This window comes from Watersipora subatra, chromosome 11 (assembly GCF_963576615.1).
Source record: "Watersipora subatra chromosome 11, tzWatSuba1.1, whole genome shotgun sequence".
NCBI classification, from domain to species: Eukaryota; Metazoa; Bryozoa; class Gymnolaemata; order Cheilostomatida; family Watersiporidae; genus Watersipora; species Watersipora subatra.
In genome coordinates this window covers 44,371,773-44,395,235 of record NC_088718.1, presented here as the reverse complement: position 1 = coordinate 44,395,235, position 23,463 = coordinate 44,371,773, and the positions used below count along the sequence as shown (strand labels likewise).

The window sequence follows — 23,463 nt, the reverse complement described above, 5'->3', positions numbered from 1 at the left end:
TGCCCAGCTTTGAGTCAGTTATACCTGTAATCACATTTGTGATTAGGCGAACAAATTATCTCTAGTCTCACCTTATTGAAGAACTTTGTGAAGACGGCGCAGCAGAGCATGTAGACAGCGGACCAAATAGCGTAGAGCAGACCTAGTTGAGCAGACGAACGCTCCAGCTGTGAAATAGTCATCAACCACCGCATCAGATTCAATTTAAGAATATACACTTATAGTCACTCAGTTGATGCCAGTTTTATCACAAAGTGTCACATCTATCAGACTATCACAAAGTGTCACATCTATCAGACTATCACAAAGTGTCACATCTATCAGACTAGCAAAGGGCACAAACTTGGAAAAGTAGACAGGGAAGCGGTTTATTGAAGATTAGAGGAACAAAATATGTTTTTGCTAAATTTTGTAGACAAGGTCATTACAAGCAAAGTTGAATGTTAAACTAAGCAACTAAATAACAAAAACTAACTCAGCCAGGAGTTGATAGAATCAGTAAACCATTACCAGAAACCATTACTGAGACCACCGTCAGCAGAGTCAGAAGCTGTCTGCAAGTGCATCTACTTGTGTAAGTCAAACAATTATAGCCAACATCTATGTTAATAAACCTCACTTAGTCATTGGGTCTGTCTGTTAGTCTACATGAATGCTATGTGTTTCCATTTTTGGTCAATTTTATTTAAATCTTACAAGCATATGCTTTGTGGCTTCCAACAGCTAAAATTATTTAATTTTCAAAACTTCATCTGTTTCTTAAGAACGAGTTTCATGAATGAAGTAAAAAAGAGGGTAACTCCAAAATGAAGTTAACTTTAAATGTGGTAAGCTGAGAAATGAAATTTAGTCAAAGAGTTTGTTTTGCGAATTTTTAAATACTCAGAAAATCAAACAATCCAAACACCTAGTTGTTAGTTTCAGGAATAGCGGTAAACATTTGTTATTTGGATGTACAAACGAAAAAAAAGGAAATAGAATGAATATAATCTGAGATTACTTAAGTAAGGCCTATTATGGATGATGTTATTTGCAGTCAGCAAATCTGCTGACTGCAAATATCAGATCTCTTCGCCATATATTAACACGCTTTCAACATTTGGTTTTCAGGCAGCTAGTTCTTCGATACAAAACTCAAATAATATAAACAACTTTCAAGTCACGGCTGCAGGCTTTTTCAAGTTTTTCGTTATTTCACAAAAATATTTCTAGCTAAAAACAATGTTTGCAACACAGTGTCTTAACTACCTCTCAACTGTTGTCTTACCTCAAATCGGTATAAATCTGCGAGACAGACGTTACGACTAGAATCTTGCACTCTCACCATAACACATGCTAAGTACATGATAATACAGCCAGGTATTGTCATCAGCTTGAAGAAATTCTTTTCAGAGCTTTTTTCTTTTTCAACTTGAAAAATATAGGAATTCAAGAAGATTGTCAATTTAGAGTTTGAACATAAAGAATTTAAATTGATAAGAGATTTGGTGATTTATTTTTAAATTAGGTAACTTGTTGTTTACATTTGAGTGTATGCAGTGTTCATAGATTATATTAAAATAATTGAAGTCTAAAATCATCTGAAATAATGTAAATAAAATAAAGACTAAATAGTAAAATATGAAATAACAAAAATAAGATTTAAAGACTACTTGCTGATCCAATACAAAAATCATTTCACTGAATTTCTCACCAATATTGGGCGTGACGACTCCAAAGGGAAGAAGGGCTACGATTGTTACTCCTCCGATTATGAAGAAGACGGCTATATAGCCTACAAACTTAATCATATACAGTTGTACAGTTTTTGACAAAGTTTTTGTGATATTGCGCTAAATTATGCTAAATTTAACTCCTTCTAATTTATTATAATGAACTGTATCTTTAGAATACTGCAGAAAACTTTTACATGTTAGATTTAATATATTGTTAGTTTTCGATTTATTTGTATTTTATTTTACTATAGCATACTGTATCTGAATATTTTATAATAGTAAAATATGTGTAGGCTGTAATAATAACAGTCGTGTATTAAGATAATGCAAAATAATATATTTTGCAACATTATTCATTATCAAACAGTATATAATAATATAATTATTATATCTCATTAGTACTAAATATTACATTTATATGTACTGTATATACTGCAAGCCAAACATAAAATGTAATATTTACCAAAAATGTATATATTACATATAAATGTAACATTTAATACTAATGAGATATTATATATTATTATATACCCTTTTATAATGATACAAATTTTACTATACTGTGTTATATAAATACACGACGGTTATTAAAGCCTACATGTGTTTTGTCCATAAGTAAGAGAATTTTTTAACTAAAAACAAAATTTTAAGCTACACAATTATAGTTTTTTTTCAGACAAAAAAGCTGTGCTATGGTAAATATATGATGTAACTCCACATTGTTAATTCCGAGTCGCAGAAGTCTGCCACAAAAGACGCTTGCTCATGTTTGATAAAAGAAATACCAATAACACGCTTATAATTTAAAACTATCTTAAAGAGGAGCCTGCTAGCATATGCAAGCATTATTAAGTGTTGCCATGTGGTCACTAGTGCGTATATGTATAACTTTTTACTGGCATTTACTGGTAATCACCGACAAAAGAATGTTTTGCGCTACAAGCCAAAATAAGAAAAAATATAGAAACACCGAAATCAGAAATTATTGAGTGAGTTGAGCAAATGTTTTAAAAGTTGATAATCTATTAGTATTGTGGAGGCAGGATAGTGAATAAAAGGTCAATACTAACACTAGCAGGTCAATAAAAGGTCAATACTAACACTAACAGGTCAATAAAAGGTCAATATCAACACTAACAGGTTAATAAAAGGTCAATACTTACACTAACCTGTTGATAGTGAATAAAAGGTCAATACTAACACTAACCTGTTGATAGCGAATAAAAGGTCAATACTAACACTAACACTAATACTGACACTAACACTAATACTAACACTAATACTAACACTAATACTAACACTAATACTAACACTAATACTAACACTAATACTAACACTAACACTAATACTAATACTAACACTAATACTAACACTAATACTAACACTAATACTAACACTAATACTAACACTAATACTAACACTAACACTAATACTAATACTAACACTAATACTAACACTAACACTAACACTAATACTAATACTAACACTAATACTAACACTAATACTAACACTAATACTAACACTAATACTAACACTAATACTAACACTAACACTAATGCTAACACTAATACTAACACTAATACTAACACTAATACTAACACTAACACTAATACTAATACTAACACTAATACTAACACTAATACTAACACTAATACTAACACTAATACTAATACTAATACTAACACTAATACTAACACTAATACTAACACTAGCACTAATACTAACACTAATACTAACACTAATACTAACACTAATACTAACACTAATACTAACACTAATACTAACACTAATACTAATACTAACACTAACACTAATACTAATACTAACACTAATACTAACACTAACACTAATACTAACACTAACACTAATACTAACCTCGTATAAAAATCCTCCAAGAGCAGCACCAAAGGCATAAGCCACACCAATAACAATCTCAGTCACACCCTAAAATCATCAGCACATTGGAAAAATGATCATCAGAGGTTATATAAATCTTAGATGACTGAACAGAAAACCATCAAGACAAAGAGTTTGGAGCTTGGACAAAGTAAGTCCAGTAACTGAAAATAATCTTTAATATTGTGCTACTGGCATTAGTGTTGTTGTTACAAATTGTGTGAATAGCGTGTCATTTTGGTATCGTAAAGTTAAGCAACAATTTGGAGTATGTAGTGTGACTGCCATAAATTCGTATTGGTGTTTTTACCAGGTAAATAAAACCAAGATATTGAAAAGTCCAAAGCTTCAGCTCTAGCTATCAATTTCTATGATGAACTAGCAAATAAATTAAACAGCAGTTGCCTCTTATTTACAATCACATCTTGAAAATATGTTTCAGTGCTAGTTTGATTCTGTTGCTCGTTGTTAATTGCTGGATAGTGCCAATTAATTCCTTTTAGAATTAATTGTAACATTTAGTATCTCTACAATGAAATCCTTGTAGCTTTGTTATCTAAATTATTGTAAATACCAAAGGAAACTGCTTAGACCATTTGTTGTAAATATGGTTGACCAATACAGGTAGTCCAAAAATGGTTTGTTATGCAAGAGAAAACTGTCTTTCTAAGTTTGAAAATATGACTACCGCTAAAAACAGACTTGGGAGACAATATCAAAATATACGAAACTGTTTTTGCAAGCCTTTTCAGAATGCAAAGCTGCAAGGTGTTTGAACGCGCATAACTAGATAAGTTCATCGCTTTTACATGTGATTTTTTGTCATTTTTGTACATTTAAATGCGATATAATTATCACTTTTCAGTTGTTCATCGTAATAAGATAACCCGACAAAAACTGGCTATTAGACCGGAACACAGATTTCCTAATGTACTTACTATGATAGTATTAGAAAGGGAGACAGATATCTTAATGTACTTACTACAATAATATTAGAAAGGGAGACATATTATTTATTTTACTTATTATGACAGTAATAGAAAGGGAGACAAATATCTTAATGGACTTACTATGATAGTATTAGAGAGGGAGACAGATATCTTAATGAACTTACTACAGTAATATTAGAAAGAGAGACAGATTATTTATTCTACTTATTATGACAGTAATAGAAAGGGAGACAAATATCTTAATGAACTTACTATGATAGTATTAGAAAGGGAGACAGATATCTTAATGAACTTACTATGATAATATTAGAAAGGGAGACAGATATCTGAAAGAACTTACTACGATAATATTAGAAAGGGAGACATATTATTTATTTTACTTATTATGACAGTAATAGAAAGGGAGACAAATATCTTAATGAACTTACTACAGTAATATTAGAAAGAGAGACAGATTATTTATTCTACTTATTATGACAGTAATAGAAAGGGAGACAAATATCTTAATGAACTTACTATGATAGTATTAGAAAGGGAGACAGATATCTTAATGAACTTACTATGATAATATTAGAAAGGGAGACATATTATTTATTTGACTTATTATGACAGTAATAGAAAGGGAGACAAATATCTTAATGGACTTACTATGATAGTAATAGAAAGGGAGACAGATATCCTAATGTACTATGTAACTATGATAGTATTAGAAAGGGAGACAGATATCCTAATGTACTTACTATGGTAGTATTAGAGAGGAGACAGATATCTTAAGAAACTTACTATGATAGTACTAGAAAGGAAACCAGATGATTTGAGTAAAATGCTTGTTGTAGATATGCTAATCATTGCTGATCCTACACCAGCTAGTCCTCGGAGTAAAATACAGAGAGCGAGAAACAGCCCACTGTCCGTAGTTGAATCTATACACCTACAAACAAGTGCTAGAATGCAGGCTATGAAACAGAAATAGAAAGCTGAGCACAAATATAATTTTCTTATAACGTCAAAAGTTGAAAATATTTATACTTGCAAATCACTAGACTTCAAACCTTTAAGCATAAGTGCTTGTTATTTATCTACTAGTTGTGGGTCAAGATACTAACAAATTTGAAACACCAACATCAATGACAAAATCTTATGATCTCAACATGTTCGACATAAAGTTATAGAATAGCATATTAAAATTAAAGACAAGCAACATAAATAGGAGCAGAAGACTCCAAAGCATAAACAAACAAATGTAAGCTGATAGTATAATGGGCAAGTTTCTTTCTCTGAACTAAACTTTGTGGGAAGGCTATTACAGTGCCTACTAATTTAGTAAAAAGGCATTTCTACTAGTCAGTGCATTTATATAACATTCTGTTTTCTGATGTCACAGGTCTGCTCTTTTATATCCCAAACAATTCTATGAAGCGTTGATCAAAAATTACAAAAATAAAACATGAATTCTTTTATTGTCAATTCTTTATAGTATTACAATATTTGAATCACTAGAATATTAAAATTAATTGTAGATTCTTACAGTTAAGACGTAGAAACTCTTATGAAGAGATGTTGTTAACAAAAACAGACATGTGCACTAGTTGATAGAAGCACCTAACGAGTCAGCCAACTGACAGTACCTTCAATGCTTTTATCTCATCTCTAAACTATAAGGTGATTGATGGTGACAGGTGTTAGCAAGTGATACCACTACACATCTATACTCTGCTTTGCAACTAAGTAAAAAATTTTAAGTGGTACTAAGGATGACTTATTAAGTTGTAAAGATCATTTTCATGAAAAGACTAGTTGCTAATGATGTTGCAACTTACCCAAAAATGATGGAGCCACCACCAGTGATCAGAGTTCCAACAAAGCACATACTTTTGGGAGGCCATTGTAGCAGCTACAGAAACAACAGGAATGTTCAAAATATTCCCAAGTGAATTTACTTTACTAGAAAAGGACAATTATCAATACTGCAAAATGTTTCTCTAACTTTACGGGTCATTAAAAAACTGCTACGAAACAATAGCTATCCCTTCCACAGTTTGGGAAATCATAAAAGTATAATCGGTTGATAGATTAGAGCTTAGCCAGAGACAATTTTAGACTTTCTCTTCTAGACAAGTCCTTCAGACAACTCAATTTCAGCCTTGTCACTACCATACTTCAGTATAAGTGTCGTTGAATAACATGTTGAAATACTGTTAGCGCAGCTCTCCAATTATCTTTTCTATTTGCTCTAAGAAATCTTTGACTGTTATCTCTTAAAACATTCAATGCATGCAACATAAAACACAATCAGGTAAACCAGCAGAAGCCAGCTTAGAACACAACCAGGTAAACCAGCAGAAGGCAGCTTAGAACACAACCAGGTAAACCAGCAGAAGGCAGCTTAAAACACAACCAGGTAAACCAACAGGAAGCAGCTTAAAACACAACCAGGTGAACTTGCAGAAAGCAGCTTAGAACACAACCAGGTAAACCAGCAAAAGGCAGCTTAGAACACAACCAGGTAAACCAGCAGAAGGCAGCTCAGAACACAACCAGGTAAACCTGAAGAAACAGCCTAGAACACAACCAGGTAAACCAGTAGAAAGCAGCTTAGAACAAAACCAGGTAAACCAGCAGAAAGCAGCTTAGAACACTACCAGGTAAACCTGCAGAGAGCAGCTTATAACACAACCAGGTAAACCAGAAGAAAGCAACTTAGAACACAACCAGGTACACTTGCAGAAAGCAGCTTAGAACACAACCAGGTAAACCAGCAAAAAGCTGCTTAGAATATAACCCTGTAAACAAGCAAAAGGCACTTTAGAACACAACCAGGTAAACCAGCAGAAGGCAGCTTAAAACACAACCAGGTAAACCAACAGGAAGCAGCTTAAAACACAACCAGGTGAACTTGCAGAAAGCAGCTTAGAACACAACCAGGTAAACCAGCAAAAGACAGCTTAGAACACAACCAGGTAAACCAGCAGAAGGCAGCTTAGAACACAACCAGGTAAACCTGAAGAATGCAGCCTAGAACACAACCAGGTAAACCGGTAGAAAGCAGCTTAGAACAAAACCAGGTAAACCAGCAGAAAGCAGCTTAGAACACTACCAGGTAAACCTGCAGAGAGCAGCTTATAACACAACCAGGTAAACCAGAAGAAAGCAACTTAGAACACAACCAGGTACACTTGCAGAAAGCAGCTTAGAACACAACCAGGTAAACCAGCAAAAAGCTGCTTAGAATATAACCCTGTAAACAAGCAAAAGGCACTTTAGAACACAACCAGGTAAACCTGCTAAAACCTGCTTAGAATACAACAAGTTAAACTTGCAGAAATCCGCTTAGAACCCAACCAGGTAAACCTTGCAGAAATCCGCTTGAAACACAACCAGGTGAACTTACTGAGAACAGCTTAGAATAGAACCAGATAAACCTACTGGAAGTTGCTTAGAATACAACCAGGTAAACTAGCAAAAAGCAGCTTAGAACGCAACCAGGTAAACCAGCAGAAAGCAGCATAGAACACGACCAGGTAAACCTGCTGAAAGCTGCTTAGAATATAACCAGATGAACCTGCAGAAATTTGCTTAGAACACAACCAGGTAAACCTGCAGAAAGCAGCTTAGAACACTACCAACTGAACCTGCTGAAAGTTGCTTAGAATACAATCAGGTAAACCTGTAGAAATCCAATTAGAACACAACCAGGTAAATCTACTGAAAGCAGCTTAGAACACAACCAGGTAAACCAGTAAAAAGCAGCTGAGAACGCAACCAGGTAAACCTGCAGAATGCAGCTTGGAATACAACCAGGTAAACCAGCAGAAAGCAGCTTAGAACACAACCAGGTAAATCTACTGAAAGCAGCTTAGAGTACAACCAGGTACACCAGCAGAAAGCAGTTTAGAACACAACTAAGTAAACCAGCAGAAAGCAGTTTAGAACACAACCATGCAAATCTATGAGAGCGACTTAGATTGCAACCAGGTGAACCTACTGGAAGCTGCATAGAATACAACCACGTAAACCTACAGAAAGCAGATTAGAATAAAACCAGGTGAACCCACTGAAAGCTGCTTAGAATACAACCATTTGAACCCACTCAAAGCAGCTTAGAATAAAACCATTTGAATCCACTCAAAGCAGCTTAGAATACAACCAGGTAAACCTGCTGAAAGCTGCTTAGAATACAACCATTTGAACCCACTCAAAGCAGCTTAGAATACAACCAGGTAAACCTGCTGAAAGCAGCTCAGAACACAACCAGGTAAACTCACTCAAAGCTGCTTAGAGTACAACTAGGTAAATGTACTGAAAGCTGCTTAGAACACAACCGGGTAAACCCACTAAAAGCAGATTAGAATATAACCAGGTAAACCCACTGAAAGGTGATCAAAAGGAAAACACTCTTCTGGTGTTATCATTAAACCTTCTAACAATCTTTTTTCTAATCCTGGCTCAGGCCTGATTAAACTTTTGGATTTTATAGACTGTTATTATATTGTTATTGTTATTATATTGTTATTGTTATTATATTGAACTTTTGATAATCTGATTAAAAGAAGAACTTACTCTTAAGAAAGAATCCAGATTTACGCCAAAAGAGAGAATGCACATAATAACAGTTTGAATCTTTTTTCAAACACTTTTTCCAAAAAGCATTTCTAGCAAAATTAATCTGGTCTACTCCTTTCTAGTGCAAAATACAAATAAACTCCTTTTGAAAAAGCAGAAACTCTTGATATATTTTGCTACCTTAGTTAGCCACAGGAGATATGAGATACTGCTGTATCAGAGATCAGTCACATGAGCCACAGGAGATTTGATATTAGCCACAGGAGATATGATATTAGCCACAGAAGATATGAGATACTGATGTATCAGAGATGAGCCACAGGAGCCACAGGAGATATGATATTAGCCACAGGAGATATGAGATACTGCTGTATCAGAGATCAACAATCTTTCACCATTTGACATAAAAATCTAGTTCTATGTTTATATCTATGTACTCCTTTGAGCTGAGGTTAAAATATGTCAATATGTGGTTGCGTCAAAAAGGTTGATTTAATGAAATTGAGACAAATAAAAGGCTAAAACATCAGCTGCAATTCGATGTCATTTTTGTCTTTCTAGACCAATCCTGTCCAGAGATACATGCGTTTGAATGAGGCCATCTTTTAAAAAAGCTCACATTCCAGCGGGTGCTTCATTCGTGACGTAACTAGTGATACATCTGAAAAGAGTTCACAAACGATAAATATAAGGTTGCTTCATTAGCCAATCATCAGCACGAAATTTTTATATAGGTCGTAATAAATGTTATCACTTGTAAAACGCGTTGTCTGTGATCTCAAATTTAGGTACTTTACTCTATTATTAAATCGCATGGACATCGATATTTACTAAATTAATTAACATCGGTACTTTAATGGATTACTCAATCAACACGTTTCATTGACTAACAACAGAATTGTAAAAATTGCTGTAAAGTTACTGCGAAGGTGACTCCAATTTTTTTGGGCATCAGGTGGTTAAAGTGCTACGGAGGAAGATAGGAGAATGGAAGTAAATTTATCTTTTACTTTGAGTCTCCTATAGATATACTGTTGAGCTTACATTCAGATTATATTTCCCTGTTTGAGGTTATAATATAATTTTCTGCGCGTGCGAGATTACAGTGAGTTCTTGATGGCTTCTTTTTAATCCATAGCATCTAGCAATACAATGGCTTAGATTGATGAATATACTAAAGGTAATATTGTTAGTACCCATTAATACATGTACTATTTAATAAAATTATAACTGTTTGCTATCACTAATCATAGTTTTATAATTTTTTATCGGTTCACTTAGCTATATTTGCTTCAAATTTTCTGTGGCAGTTTTATCTGGTAAATTAGATTTATGATTTGACTTTAAATGTTCACTTCTCACTTGTAGAAAGTGAAGAAAATCAATTGGTCAATGTAAATTGTTAACTTCCAGAACCAAAGCTTCGAATCGTTGACTTGGCGTACTTATGCTTTTGTTAACCATTTATTCATTTCTAAAATTACACTCGCAATCTATCTAACTCCCAATTTGAAAGCTTTCAGTAGATACGCATTAGAATGACATATCTATGAATGACATATACATGTATTTATTGCATTTGTTTTACTGGTTACAGGATGTTTATGTGGTCCCACCAGCCAAAGCAGCTTTGTCAGTGTGGTTACTGCTATAAATGGGAAAGAGAGACTTGAATGTGTGCTGCATAAACCATGATGTTTTGTTTGAGTTTGCTGCAGTAGATGAATTTGCCCTATTGTATGAGCTGTAACTATGTGAGTGGTTGCGACTTGGGTGGATATTTTTAATAAAAGCTTTATGCCGGTATGAAAATTTTTTGCTTGTGAAAATTAGATAATAAAATAATATTGTTGAAGATAATGCAAAACATGATTTGCAGAACATTGAATATATCATAGCTCCGTTGACCCCTGTGTTGAAATCTTTTCTGATAGATGAATTAATAAAGTGCAATCAGAGCTGCATGGACAGGCACTTTTGCATAGCTCAACAAGTTGTTTAGTACATGAATCAACTAATCAAATGTGACCAGTGAAATTTTTTACACATTGGTACTGTGAGTTAGTATTCATGTGGTGCTCAAGGGAAGCTTGGAAGGGTTTGTGGGCATGTGCCACCAGACGAGTGGCATTGGCCATGTTGTCATGGTGAATCAGAGCTCTGTTTGCGTAGCTCATGACTATTGTGCTCTTCGTGGTGTCACAGCTCGAGTATCTTTTACATCTGTTTGAGTCTTGGTGACTCGTGAGTAAATTATCTTGGAGTAGTCTGGCACTATGGTGTTTTCTGGGAAAACGTGCAGGTAGAGTAGGAGTGACATAAAGGGAGGTTGGAGTGTCACCACTGGCAGTCTGGTACTGCGTAATTTGTGCTTAGAAGCTTACAAGCTATTTCAGCTTATATATTTGTTTTGCCTTGTTGTTAGGTGGTGCCACTCAGCTGGGCTGAAGTAAGCATGAGCGGGCCATGAGTGAGCCCGGGAGCAGCTAAAAGGCTGAGCCATCTACCAATGGCGTAGGGGGTCAGCCACCCGAGGGCGCTGCGAGCGCTGGAACAGTACCGCTGGTACCGCTGGTGCCGCTTTTTTAGCGAAGCTGGTTAACCAGGCACGAGGGCCTATTCTAAAAAGGCTGAGTCGGCAAATGCAGCCATTTGCCGGTGATGGTACAGTTGAGGTAACCGCATGGTTCTCACAGTGGGAGCGGCTGTGCGAGCTGGAGCACATTGCTCCGTGCACACTGATTGTGTACATGCTCTCTGGCACTGCTGCCAGAGTGAATGGACACATGAGGGTGGGCGAGGCATTCCAGTGGGATGTCGTGAAGGCGGTGCTGACTGCCGAGTACGCAATGCTTCGACAGGAGGCATGGCGTCATTTTGTTAGCTGTTGGCTCAAAACCGGGGAGACAGTTGAGGCGTACCTGAACCGCCTGGAGCGGCTCAGCGGTAGACTGGGGTGGTGCTGGAGGACATGGTGTTCAAAACTAAGTTCTATAAAGGGCTGCCCAAATCAGTCTACGAATGGGCAGTAACGTATGATCAAGCATATACTGCTGATTTTGGTTCGGTGCTGAACCGAGTGAGGAGGAAGTTGGTTTCCCGGAGAGCTGTTGAGGGTCGCTCCTCAACAATTAGCTCAGCGGCAAGTTCTGGTAACCGGCCGGCGACTGCTTCTGGCAAGCAGCTGGGGCCTGCTTCTAGCCAGCAGCCAAAAAGCAAAGAGAGTTGCTTTCGATGTGGAGGTTCACACAAAGTGAAGGACTGCCCACAAGTTCAGCAACCTTCATCTGGTACGGGGGCGGCAAAGACCTCTTCTGGCAAAAGGGTTGGGTGTTTCCGGTGCAGTCACGCGGATCACTTTGTACAGGACTGTTCTGTACGGCCACCGCCTGGGGCAGCGACAGGGTACCTGCGGGGCAGGATACTGGGGCTAGCTAAGCAAGCAGGGTGACGAGGGTGGCGCTGTTGTCAGGGTTTGGTAGTGATCTGGTGTCACTGCGAGTCGACGACCCTGACTTTGTTGCCACTTTCGCCCAAGGCTGATGGACCGTTAGCTGGCGGTGGTTCGGGAAATCTCCAAAAGGATTACAGACCTAGGTCGCAGAGTACAAGTGTACTCGGGATCCTAACTTGCATGAGCGGCACTGTGCTGAGATTGAGAGCTGGATCTCAAAAGGTTGGTTGAAAAAGTGGAGTCGGCCTGTTGAGGGTATTATTCCACTTTTGGCAATGTTTCAACCAACGAAAGACAGAGTGCGATCAATCATGGACTACCTTGAACTCAACGCATTTGTTGAGAGTCACACGGGAAGTGACGCAGTCGCTGTGTGCAGCGAGAAAATTCGGAAGTGAAAACAGTTGCGTGGCAAACTTAGGGCAGTCAACTTCTAGTTCGCATACCTACAGATCCATGTTTTGGAGAACTTGTGGACATACCAGGTCGTGAAGTATAAGGGGGTTCCTTATGCGTTGATACCTTTAGGCTTTGGGCTTTTGTGTGGGCCTAAGATTATGACCAAAAACCTAGGCAAGGTTCTTTCGCTTGACGAGCGGATCCGACAGAGGACTGATCACTATATCAATGATATAGTAGTGCAGGAGTCTGTACTTGGCATAGAGGAGCTGAGGAAGCACCTTGTTAAGTATGGACTGGCGACAAAAAAGCCAGAGAGCCTTGATGGGGGTCGTTGGTTGGGCATTTCTCTGAAGAGAAATACTCGTGGACATTTGCAAATGTCAAGGGGAACTGCACTCTCTGAAATATATCTTGACTCAGATGGGCTGACTAAAAGAGAGCTTTTCTCGTTTTGTGGCTAACTGGTCGATCATTACCTAGTGGCTGGGTGGTTACGGCCCTATTGCAGCTTCTTGAAGCGACTGAGATGCAACGGAGCCTGGAATGCGCCTATTGAAAAGGAGCCCAGCTCGTTGGCTAGTGAGCTTTTCACAAAGGTATGTCAGGAGGACCCCGTTAGAGGTCCGTGGCTCGTAAGATCGAATGGTTCAGTCGTTGTGTAGACGGATGCCAGCTCTCTGGGCCTCGGTGTAGCAGTTGAGCTTAATGGCAGCGTTGTTGAAGATGCCTCATGGCTAAAGAAAGAGTCAGACCATTTACACATTAATGTTGCCAAGTTGGAAGCTGTGGGACGAGGTATTAACCTGGCAATTGCCTGGGGGTTCAAGACTCACTTTGTCGGTTGATTCTCTTACGATTTTCAATTGGATGTCAAATACAATTGATGGGGGCCGTCATGTTTGCACAAAAGGTGCCGCAGAGATGCTGGTGAAACCTCGGCTAGGGGTGATTCGTCACACGATCACCAAGTATGGCCTATCGGTCACAATGCGTCATGTTCCTACTGTAGAGAACAAAGCGGATAAAATGACAAGAGTGCCCAAGAGGTGGTTTGGGCATTGAGGGATGAGTGGAGGTGAGGCTGGGAGCATGGCTGCTGCCATTTTCACCAATGAGAACCTTGGGGATGCTGCGTGGGCAGCTCATTTGCTTCACAATCTGGGCGTCGAAAGGACGCTGTACCTTGCTCAGCAAGTACGCAGTGATGTGTTACGGGAGCAGGTCAAGCGCTAGCTGGCTGGCTGTGAGGCCTATAAGCGCATTGACTTGGCTCTGAGAGATGAGAACCTCATGGAAACAGAGAGCTTGGCTGTCGAGGGGAACTGAGGCCGGTGGCCATAGACATGACTCGCTATGGCGGCCAGGTGTTCCTGTCAATGGTTGATTGCGGGCCATCATGTTTCGCTATCTGGTGCCGCTTTCTAAGTGAAACGGCAGCGCACATCGTGGCTTAGTTACGCACTGTTGTAATTGAGCGAGGGTCGTGTGACGAATTGTTGATAGACAATTCCGTCAGCGACTGTTGCGCAGCTTGCTGATGAGTGAAGGATTTATTTGAGATTTCGTGCCACCTACGCTCCTAGTGGCAATGGAATCGTAGAGAGGAATCACCAGACAATCAAGGAGATTGCCAAAAGGGGAAGAATTAGCCCTGAGGAGGCGACGTTTTGGTATAACGTCACGCCTCGCAAGGGTACAGATGGGGGTTTGGTGCCGTCAAATAATCAGTATCGATATTGATGGCGAGTGCCTTTTGATGTCAATCTACGCGGGATAGACGAGGTCAGTCAAGGCAAATATGCTGTCAGTGATGAAGTGTGAGTAAAACCTTTACCTCCTTGGTGCACTCTGCAGTTGGCACTGGGAGCAATAACCGGTGTCGTCTTAAAGCACAATGTGTGCATGGATGGCATGCTGAGGCATATGAGGGATGTCCGTAAATGGCTGCTTGGCACTGGCCGTAGTAGGGAAAACGGCATCCGTGAACTGGTCATAGACGACCGGCCTAATCTAGACAGATTAAGTAGTTCTGTTGCTTTCGCTGCCTCAGCTGCACCCCTGTGAGGTAGCTGAGGTCTCGGAGGGAGATGCGGAGGATGGTCCTCAGATTGCCGAGAATGGAGTTCAAAGCATGGATGGTGAGCCTCAGGCTGCTGAGGTTCCGCCTGGAGATTTAGATCCTGGTGAGCCTGAGCTTCAACCATTGATGCTCAGGCGGTCGCAGCGGGAGCTACGACGCCCCCAGTATTTGGATGACTATGAGAGATAGCTGGTAGCTTCTTAAAAGCTGGGGGAAATGTGAGTTAGTGGTCACGTGGAGCTCGAGGGTAGCTCGGAAGGGTTCGTGGGCATGTGCCACCGGACGAGCGGCAATGGCCATGTTGTCATTGTGGATCAGAGCTCTGTTTGCGTAGCTCGTGACTCTTGTGCTCTTCATGGTGTCACAGCTTGAGATCTTTCACGACTGTCTGAGTCTTGGTGACTTGTGAGTAAATTATCATGGAGTAATCTGGCACTACGGTGTTTTCTGGGAAAATGTGCATGTGGAGCAGGAGTGATATAAGTGGAGGTTTGGAGTGTCACCGCTGGCAGTCTGGTACTGCGTAATTTTTGCTTAGAAGCTTACAGATACCAATAATGACTCGTTAACGTTGACAGTCGACTATACATACAATGTAAATGACTTTTAGGGATGTAGTTGGTTTCGCCATATATTTTTTTCAAACACAAAGCTTGCTTATTTTGCTTACGATAGTTAGAAACTAGTTTTTGGTGTAGGCAATGATATCCAGCCTCACCACCAAGATAGGCGACAGGCATAATGTGAGTGGGAATTTTGGGAGGCTGTATACCGTTTGTGTGAGTAGCGACTGAACTGTGCCGATACAAAGACTTTATTCTACATAGTTTGCTTGACAGAATTATCGTAAACTGGTAGAATTCGTAGTCGGTAGTAAGATGTTTACACAGCAGTTAGAAAAATCTAATATGACAAGTTTTTAATTTTCCTTTTTTGAGGCCTTTGAAACATTGGTAATAATGTATCTGTAGCTGGATTTAAAATTTTATTTTAGCCAACACGAGCAAATACAAGATAAAATATATGCCAATAGAGCCGCATAGGACTAGACTTTTATTGCAATAGCTGATGTGGATACGAGAGATAGAGACAGGTTGAATCACACGTTACATCATTTTGGGCAAATCTGGGCATGTTTTTTTGACGTGAAAGTTTTTACAGCAATAAAACTTTTTCGATTTTAATTTTCAAATATCTTCGTAATGAGATTGCCTAACAGGACAAACAACATATCAACTGATAAACAAAGAAAAATACTTTTTTTAAAAATCAACTCAAATTTGACGCAACCACATTTTTAAATGAATTTTCACGATAAGTTATAAGATAGCAGTGCTAAAAGTGACCACATTACAATGACAATAAAATAGACACGTAAGAACAACAGACATAATTTTATTGAATACGTGAAGTATATTTGTGAAAATATTTTGACGAATAAGGTTGTGTGAAAGTGTAAACAGAAGCCATCTTGTACAACTACGTCTCATTTGAGAAGCTTCGGAAAGGGATTCTAATCTACGGCAGTCTGGTGATGGCGGCGATTAACTGTTCGCTTTTGAGCTTTTAAGAGCTTGTAATCACGTTTCCACATATTTTGCACCTACAACACAGCAGAGTAAAACATGGTGAATCTTTTGATACCAAATAACTGTAATGTGACTTTAGTTGCAAGTCAACCTTTAAGTGTTTGTTTGTCTGTCCCATGTTTAGTTTGTAGTGATTGGTTAAAATACACATACATGCAGCCTTTGAGCTACTAGAAGCAGACTACTAGAGACACGTTTGAAATACTAGAAGACAAATACATTGTCAGACCTCCCCAAAAAACAACACTTGCAGTCCGATACGCCGTGAGAGATCATTTTGTGTAACAGTTGTAAGCACAATAATTCCAAATTTGTGGCAAGATGGCTGCATTGCTTAGTAATGACGAGCTTATCTTAATTTCCATGTTTAAAAATGTACAGGTTCGATTCCTGTGGTATGTAATCTTTTTTTAATATCTCGATGGAAGGACGAACACGGCTTTTATTATAGCAAAGATTTAGGCTAGCTTAAATTACTAGCTTAAGTTACTCAAATTCATTGGGTAATTATTTTACTACCCTTGTAACACTCTGCATTCAGCTGGTATTTTTAGGATTCAAAATTGATTGAAATCATTAACTGGACTAGCTACTCTGAAGCTCTAGCCAATCTTGTTGGCTTCTAAACTTTCATTCAAAAAATGGAGAAGCTGGTAAAAGGGATTTTTCTGCAGGTGTTTTTAAGTACACCTTGTTATGATTCATGAAAGATTGGTGATAGAATGCATGACCAGTAAAATGATTTGGCAATCAGGTGCTGCTAACCTTCGCATAAATTTTTTTTTAACAATAATGGACAATGCAAGAAAACTTTTCATAACAGGATAGTAGACAAGGACTCTATGACTAGCAGTGAAGTAATGCAACCATATCAGTTTATTACTTCAGCTTATGAGTTTCCATGTAATTGTGCATATAAGTACACTCTACACTTTATCAGCACACTTGTCACGACCTGTCACTACCTGTCACTACCTGTCACGACCTGTCACGACCTGTCTTGATCTACTGAACTGCCAGGTTACTAGTAGCATAATTATTAATGGGCCAATTTACTTACGATTGAGCCTAAGATGGGAGAGAAGATAAATCTAGCGAGGTCGTAAACTGCGTAAACGATTCCGACATCTTTCATTGTCAGACCTTTGGCGAGAGCTTTTTCTGGGTAGAATGGAAAAACCATAGTGTCGGCAGCCCTAGCCATGAATTGTAGAAAAAGGAGTATAACAATGATTGTATACTTCTTGGCTGTAGAGATTTCATTGTCATTCAACTCTTTTTCGGAAGGAAGCAATTCCTTATCTTCTGCACTTGATTCCATATCTGTAGTTGACATTTTCCTGCAACATGGGCAATTCTATTAAATTTTTTACTACAAAAACCTGAGTTTTAGAAAAGTGTGAGCTATGTTTGAATAAGCTAAAACAATGGTAGATAGATTTTTAAATTTAAACCCTATTAAATTAGTATATAATGCTATAAATTTGTTATTTGTTTGGCTGCTGAAGCGGCTGAAGCTAAAAAAAGCTAAAAAAAGAAAGGATAAACTTTTGTTATAATCTTTGCAGACTGGTGAATATGACAAAGTTTTATTTCTTGTTGAACTTGATACATTTGCTTATGGAAGTCACCTGTAATTTTATTGGCTATCAACTGGTGGGAATCTCAGCGGTGAGTATTATTGGCTATCAACTGGTAGGAATCTCAGCGGTGAGTATTATTGGCTATCAACTGGTAGGAATCTCAACGGTGAGTATTATTGGCTACCAACTGGTAGGAATCTCAACGGTGAGTATTATTGGCTATCAACTGGTGGGAATCTCAGCGGTGAGTATTATTGGCTATCAACTGGTGGGAATCTCAGCGGTGAGTATTATTGGCTATCAACTGGTAGGAATCTCAACGGTGAGTATTATTGGCTACCAACTGGTGGGAATCTCAGCGGTGAGTAGGTAGTTGCAAATGCAAATACTAGTGGTAAATTACAGTGATATAAGTGAGACAAGCTAGTTATTTGCATGCCTTGATAACCGCAATAACAAATATATTTCAGGATTAATCTGCATGATGATTCTGTTTTAAAAGTCACAACTAGGTCAAAAACATTAATCATGTCGAAATGTCAGAGACGGAATTTTATTTAATATCCCTTCATGTATGATATTACTGATGTGAGAGCTAATGGTCAAAGACGAAACACACTGCAGGTGTTATAATAAATGGCTTCTAAACTTACCAGTTGCTGGTCACTAAGGAGCTGGATTGAAATACTAATAAACATCAGGTCACGAAAATCTTGCAAGAGCTTCGTAAAATGACAGCCACTCGTAGCCTATATATATTCGGTAAAGCTTTTCATTTTAGTACAACTGCGTCTGATGAGTGCATCGCATGAAACAAATTTGTAGCACAATTACTAAAAGTTTACTTTCTTCTTAATATTTTTTTCAAATATTTCATACTCCACTGATTGTCTTTTAGGTTTTTAGTGTAGAGTTCTCTATTTATATGCTTTTGCACCTGCTTTTAATTACTATATATATGTATATGTATATATATATATATATATATATATATATATATATATATATATATATATATATATATATATATATATATATATATATATAGTAACCTACTATATATCTATGTATATACTATAGATCTATATACATCTATATATATACTTTTTGATACTTGTGTTGCACAAGTATCAAAAATTGAGAAAATAATACGCTTATAAATATTGAAATATTGAAAGGGAATGTCGTTGCCTGTCACTCGCTATTAGCCTGGCACATTGCCAATGGATAATTTGAGTATGCTTTTTCATAAAAGCTAGCTACTTAACTAAAGCTCTCCATGATGTCATGACGCAATGGCATGAAGTGCAGTAGAGTATTTGCACCCATAAAGACATTTATCGCCTAATGCATCGATCAACCTAGTGCGGCTTATTGGTAAGGTTTTCGGACTGGCGAACGAAAGTGTCCCTTCGGGTTCTTCATTTTGAGATTTGAATAGCTATAGCTAGACAGACACAGACACACTTACAAACTTTGAGAAATATACATGTATATATTATTCAAAGTTATATATATAAATATATATATACTAATATATGCTATGTATATATAAAAAAATATATTATATACTTACATAACAGTACAATGAATAGAGTTGTCACTGCGCATTTGAAAAATTTATAGTAAATAGCAGTCTTGTAATTTATAGCACTTGAAGTCAAATGCTTTTAGAGCAAAAGCATTAATTAAACTCTTTTCATAAAAACACCAAAGTACATGTAGCATATAACATGCCTGACCAATGAGTGATAAACATTACTTGACTTATAAAGTCTGTTATTCTGCTAATATTATTTGCATTATATAATGTATAAATTTATTGCTATATTTTTTCTCAACTCTCGGGTTGGTTTTCCCTTTCTGTCTTTCTTTCATTCTTGCACATCAATTTTATAACAATATTATTCCCAGCAATATTCAGCAATATTAATATTATTTGCACAACAAAATTTGTATAGTTAGTGATCAATGCATAGGCATGTCAAACCTGCATAAAATATGAGACAAACATCGATATAGATGACTTGCCCTAATTATACAGTAGGATAAATTGCCCTAACTAGATGATAGGATAACACACCCTAACCAAACATTAGGACGAATTGCCCTAATATGACAGTAGGGCGAATTGCCCTAACTAGCTAACAGAATGACATGCCCTAACTAGACAATAGGATGACTTGCCCTAACTAGACAGTAAAATAATTTGCCCTAACTGGACAATGGGTTAACTCATCCTAACTAGACAGTAGAATAACTTGCCCGAACTAAATTTGCCCTAAACTGTCCAGACAAGTTGCCTCACATGACCAACTAGTGCAAAATTAACTTATGTGTTATATGTTCGGATTAGCCCCAATGCTTATGCAAATAGTTTCTACTTCATCCCCTCAGAACATCACAAAAATATTGAAGAGATATATCTGCTGGCTTGGTGACTGATTGTCAAGTACCTGTTTGCGTCTTTCTACCTTCACTGTGCATGTATGCGATATGACACCTTTAGATCACTGCTATAGTTCCCATCTTGGTTTATCACAGTTCTAGATATTAATCAACACTACACCGCGTAGTTCAACACTACACCGAGCTCTGAAGATATAGCTAGAAAAAGCCAGCTGGCCTTTACAAACTTAATTAAATGCATTACCATGAGTAAGTAGAGTTGAAATACCGAGTAATACTTGGCCAATCATGCGTATCCTTAAAGGTATGTAAGGGAATTATAAGATGGATCGGTTGCTAGCCAACATTCTGTATTGCTGAGCCATAAGGGGTGGGAAATGAATAGTCCCTCAATTGCTAATTGAATGATTTATTTATGAATCGTTGTGAATATTTATATTTATTGTAAGTCAATTTCTCACTGCTTTTCACTTACTTGGGTTTGATACCAGCTCTGTATCCATAAAGATGGTCTAGTGGTGCCATGGCAAACTACTACTCGAGTCTCAAACTATATTACGAAAAATGACTGAAAACAGATATTCTATGAAAGTTTTCATAGAACATGCGAGAAATTCTATTTTCAAGGAAAATTGATTGAAATGCCGTTTACTTTGCCACAGGTTCAACTGTTTGTGAGCTGTCTTTTTGAATATGGATATCAATTTTTTGAATAGCCTAGGCTCTGTGATAACTCTATAAATAGCTTTATGAAAGTCGGTGTGATAACTCTATAAATAGCTTTATGAAAGTATATTCTCCTAACAAAATGTTTAGACTAATTGAAGCTGAATAATCATTTTTAACTCTCATAATTTTGATGGTATAAAACTTTATGTATGTTAGTAGCTTTTATCTGTAAGAAAAATTTATTTGTAAGAAAGACTTATATATAAACAAATAAAGGGCTTGCTATCTATATATGTAAATGTCAAAGTTTATTATTGTGTGTCCTGATGTCTGCCTGTGCAGTTACAGTTATTTAAATTTTGGAATGAAAAGCTCGCTTCATGCTGGATTTGAACTCGCAGAGTTTGAGACCACAAGTTTCTAATCGCGCATTTAACCACTGAGCTACACAGTCCTTAGAATTCTGTTGCTTTTCCCATAAACTGTATAACCTTACCTCGATTGCACACGCTAAATGCCGTAATAATCAATACATTAATCCAAGGGATTATAGTGCCTCTGTTATAAAATATTTTTCGCCTGGTTCTGTGAAACACGATGCTTTTTCGTCCTTGCTATACTAGCGCCAACTTAGTTTGTGGATCTGTTATGATGAAAACGGATTCGCAAGCAGGTAAATGATAAAATTTTATTTAAAAGTTTACTAAAATACATACTAAAAATTCCTTCAAGTATGTTTTTAGTAAATTAACTTCATTTAAGTTAGATTCAGTGTTTATGTTACACCTCTGTCTTGAAGGTAAGAACTCTGCACGTAGTGCATCGCATTGTTTCATTTTCTTGCAGATCATAATCACAAAATGCGCTAAAGTTATTGTAGGTGACTATAGTTACTAAGGTTAACATAATGTTTTGTTACTATTTTTCAATGATGATGATTTTAATGATTTTTACCAGGCAGTTATTGCATTAGATAACTACTATGGATTTCTATACTACTATACTTCTATACGATATTTTCGCCTTATGATGCCAAGACTAAAACGAGTTAAAATCATATATTTGTATACCAAATAGTATTTCACTGTGATTGCAGCAAAACAGACTATTTTTAGCCATTATTTGCTAATAATTTATCATTTAAACACCTTTACAGTTTTATTTTTCCTCCTAATTTGTTTCAACAAAATACTTCTTTCATGATACAAAATTTAAAAATGGCAGCTGTTTGAAAAAGTTTGACAACCTTTACAGTTGTCTTCTTTTTGCTCTTACAACATTTGATCTGCACAAAAACACTTTTCCAATGATATGAAGTTTAAAACTTAAAATGGTAAACGTTGTATATGTTAAATAAAAATAAATTTTCTGTCCAAAGACTTTTTTATTACCCAGGCAATGTCGGGCATTCATTTAGTACATGTATATACTGAAAAGAGAGGGCAGTTATATAACTGACAAAAAGATAAGTGATAGCGGACGGTTTGAAGAACAAAGTTGAATGAGCTTGCTGCTAAAAGGGCAATAGGCAAAAGTGAAGCCCTCTCCCACCACCATGAACTTCAATGACCACAGCAAACTTCTAACAAACCGCAAGTACATAACTATTTCAACCAAACAGTTGAAACCCTTATGACCAAAAAGCTCTACTTCACAAAAGCCAGGTCTGTATTTCCTGGGGCAGCTGGGCGGCCCCAACCTTTTAGTGATTTTTGGCTGCTAAGTACTAACAATTGCAGTTTAAGCTCATTCACTTGGAATTTCCAACAACTAGTTTACAGTACTAGCAACTAGCGTTCTATATTGTCTCCGTGGGTTCGCGCCAGATGAGTTATCTTGTGAGACTTGTTAAGACTTGGAAACTGAACTTTATTGCTTATAGTGAGGGTGTGAAAAAGACCCCCAATCTTGCATTTTCTTTATCATATAAAACTTAACCAACGTAGAGTCAAAACATCGACGAGGAGCACTATGGGGCAGGCTCGTCTAAAAAATCTTCTAATATTGCAGATATATAAAGATGTTTAAATAGATACAAACTCATTTGTGAAAGATTTCTGCTATGGATACATTGACAAAACAAGAGCTATTGCAATAAAAAAGTAATAGCTTTTGTCCTGTCAATGTCCCTTACAGAAATATGTAGGGTCACG

General features: G+C 37.2%; 1 protein-coding gene across 1 annotated transcript in view; it reads right to left on the bottom strand.

Annotated features, from left to right (window-relative positions):
* Positions 1 to 20,873, bottom strand: part of LOC137408277 (MFS-type transporter SLC18B1-like) — a 28,082-nt gene extending 7,209 nt beyond the window's left edge. The window contains exons 1-8 of the mRNA XM_068094734.1: positions 20,689 to 20,873; positions 17,710 to 17,989; positions 6,382 to 6,455; positions 5,345 to 5,492; positions 3,591 to 3,659; positions 1,694 to 1,781; positions 1,268 to 1,410; positions 72 to 167 (exon numbers count right to left, since the gene is read on the bottom strand). Of these exons, the coding sequence (XP_067950835.1) occupies positions 72 to 167; positions 1,268 to 1,410; positions 1,694 to 1,781; positions 3,591 to 3,659; positions 5,345 to 5,492; positions 6,382 to 6,455; positions 17,710 to 17,985 (894 nt within the window). The 5' untranslated portion in view covers positions 17,986 to 17,989; positions 20,689 to 20,873. The remainder of the gene's footprint in view (positions 1 to 71; positions 168 to 1,267; positions 1,411 to 1,693; positions 1,782 to 3,590; positions 3,660 to 5,344; positions 5,493 to 6,381; positions 6,456 to 17,709; positions 17,990 to 20,688) is intronic.
* Between the last annotated feature and the right edge of the window lie 2,590 nt (positions 20,874 to 23,463).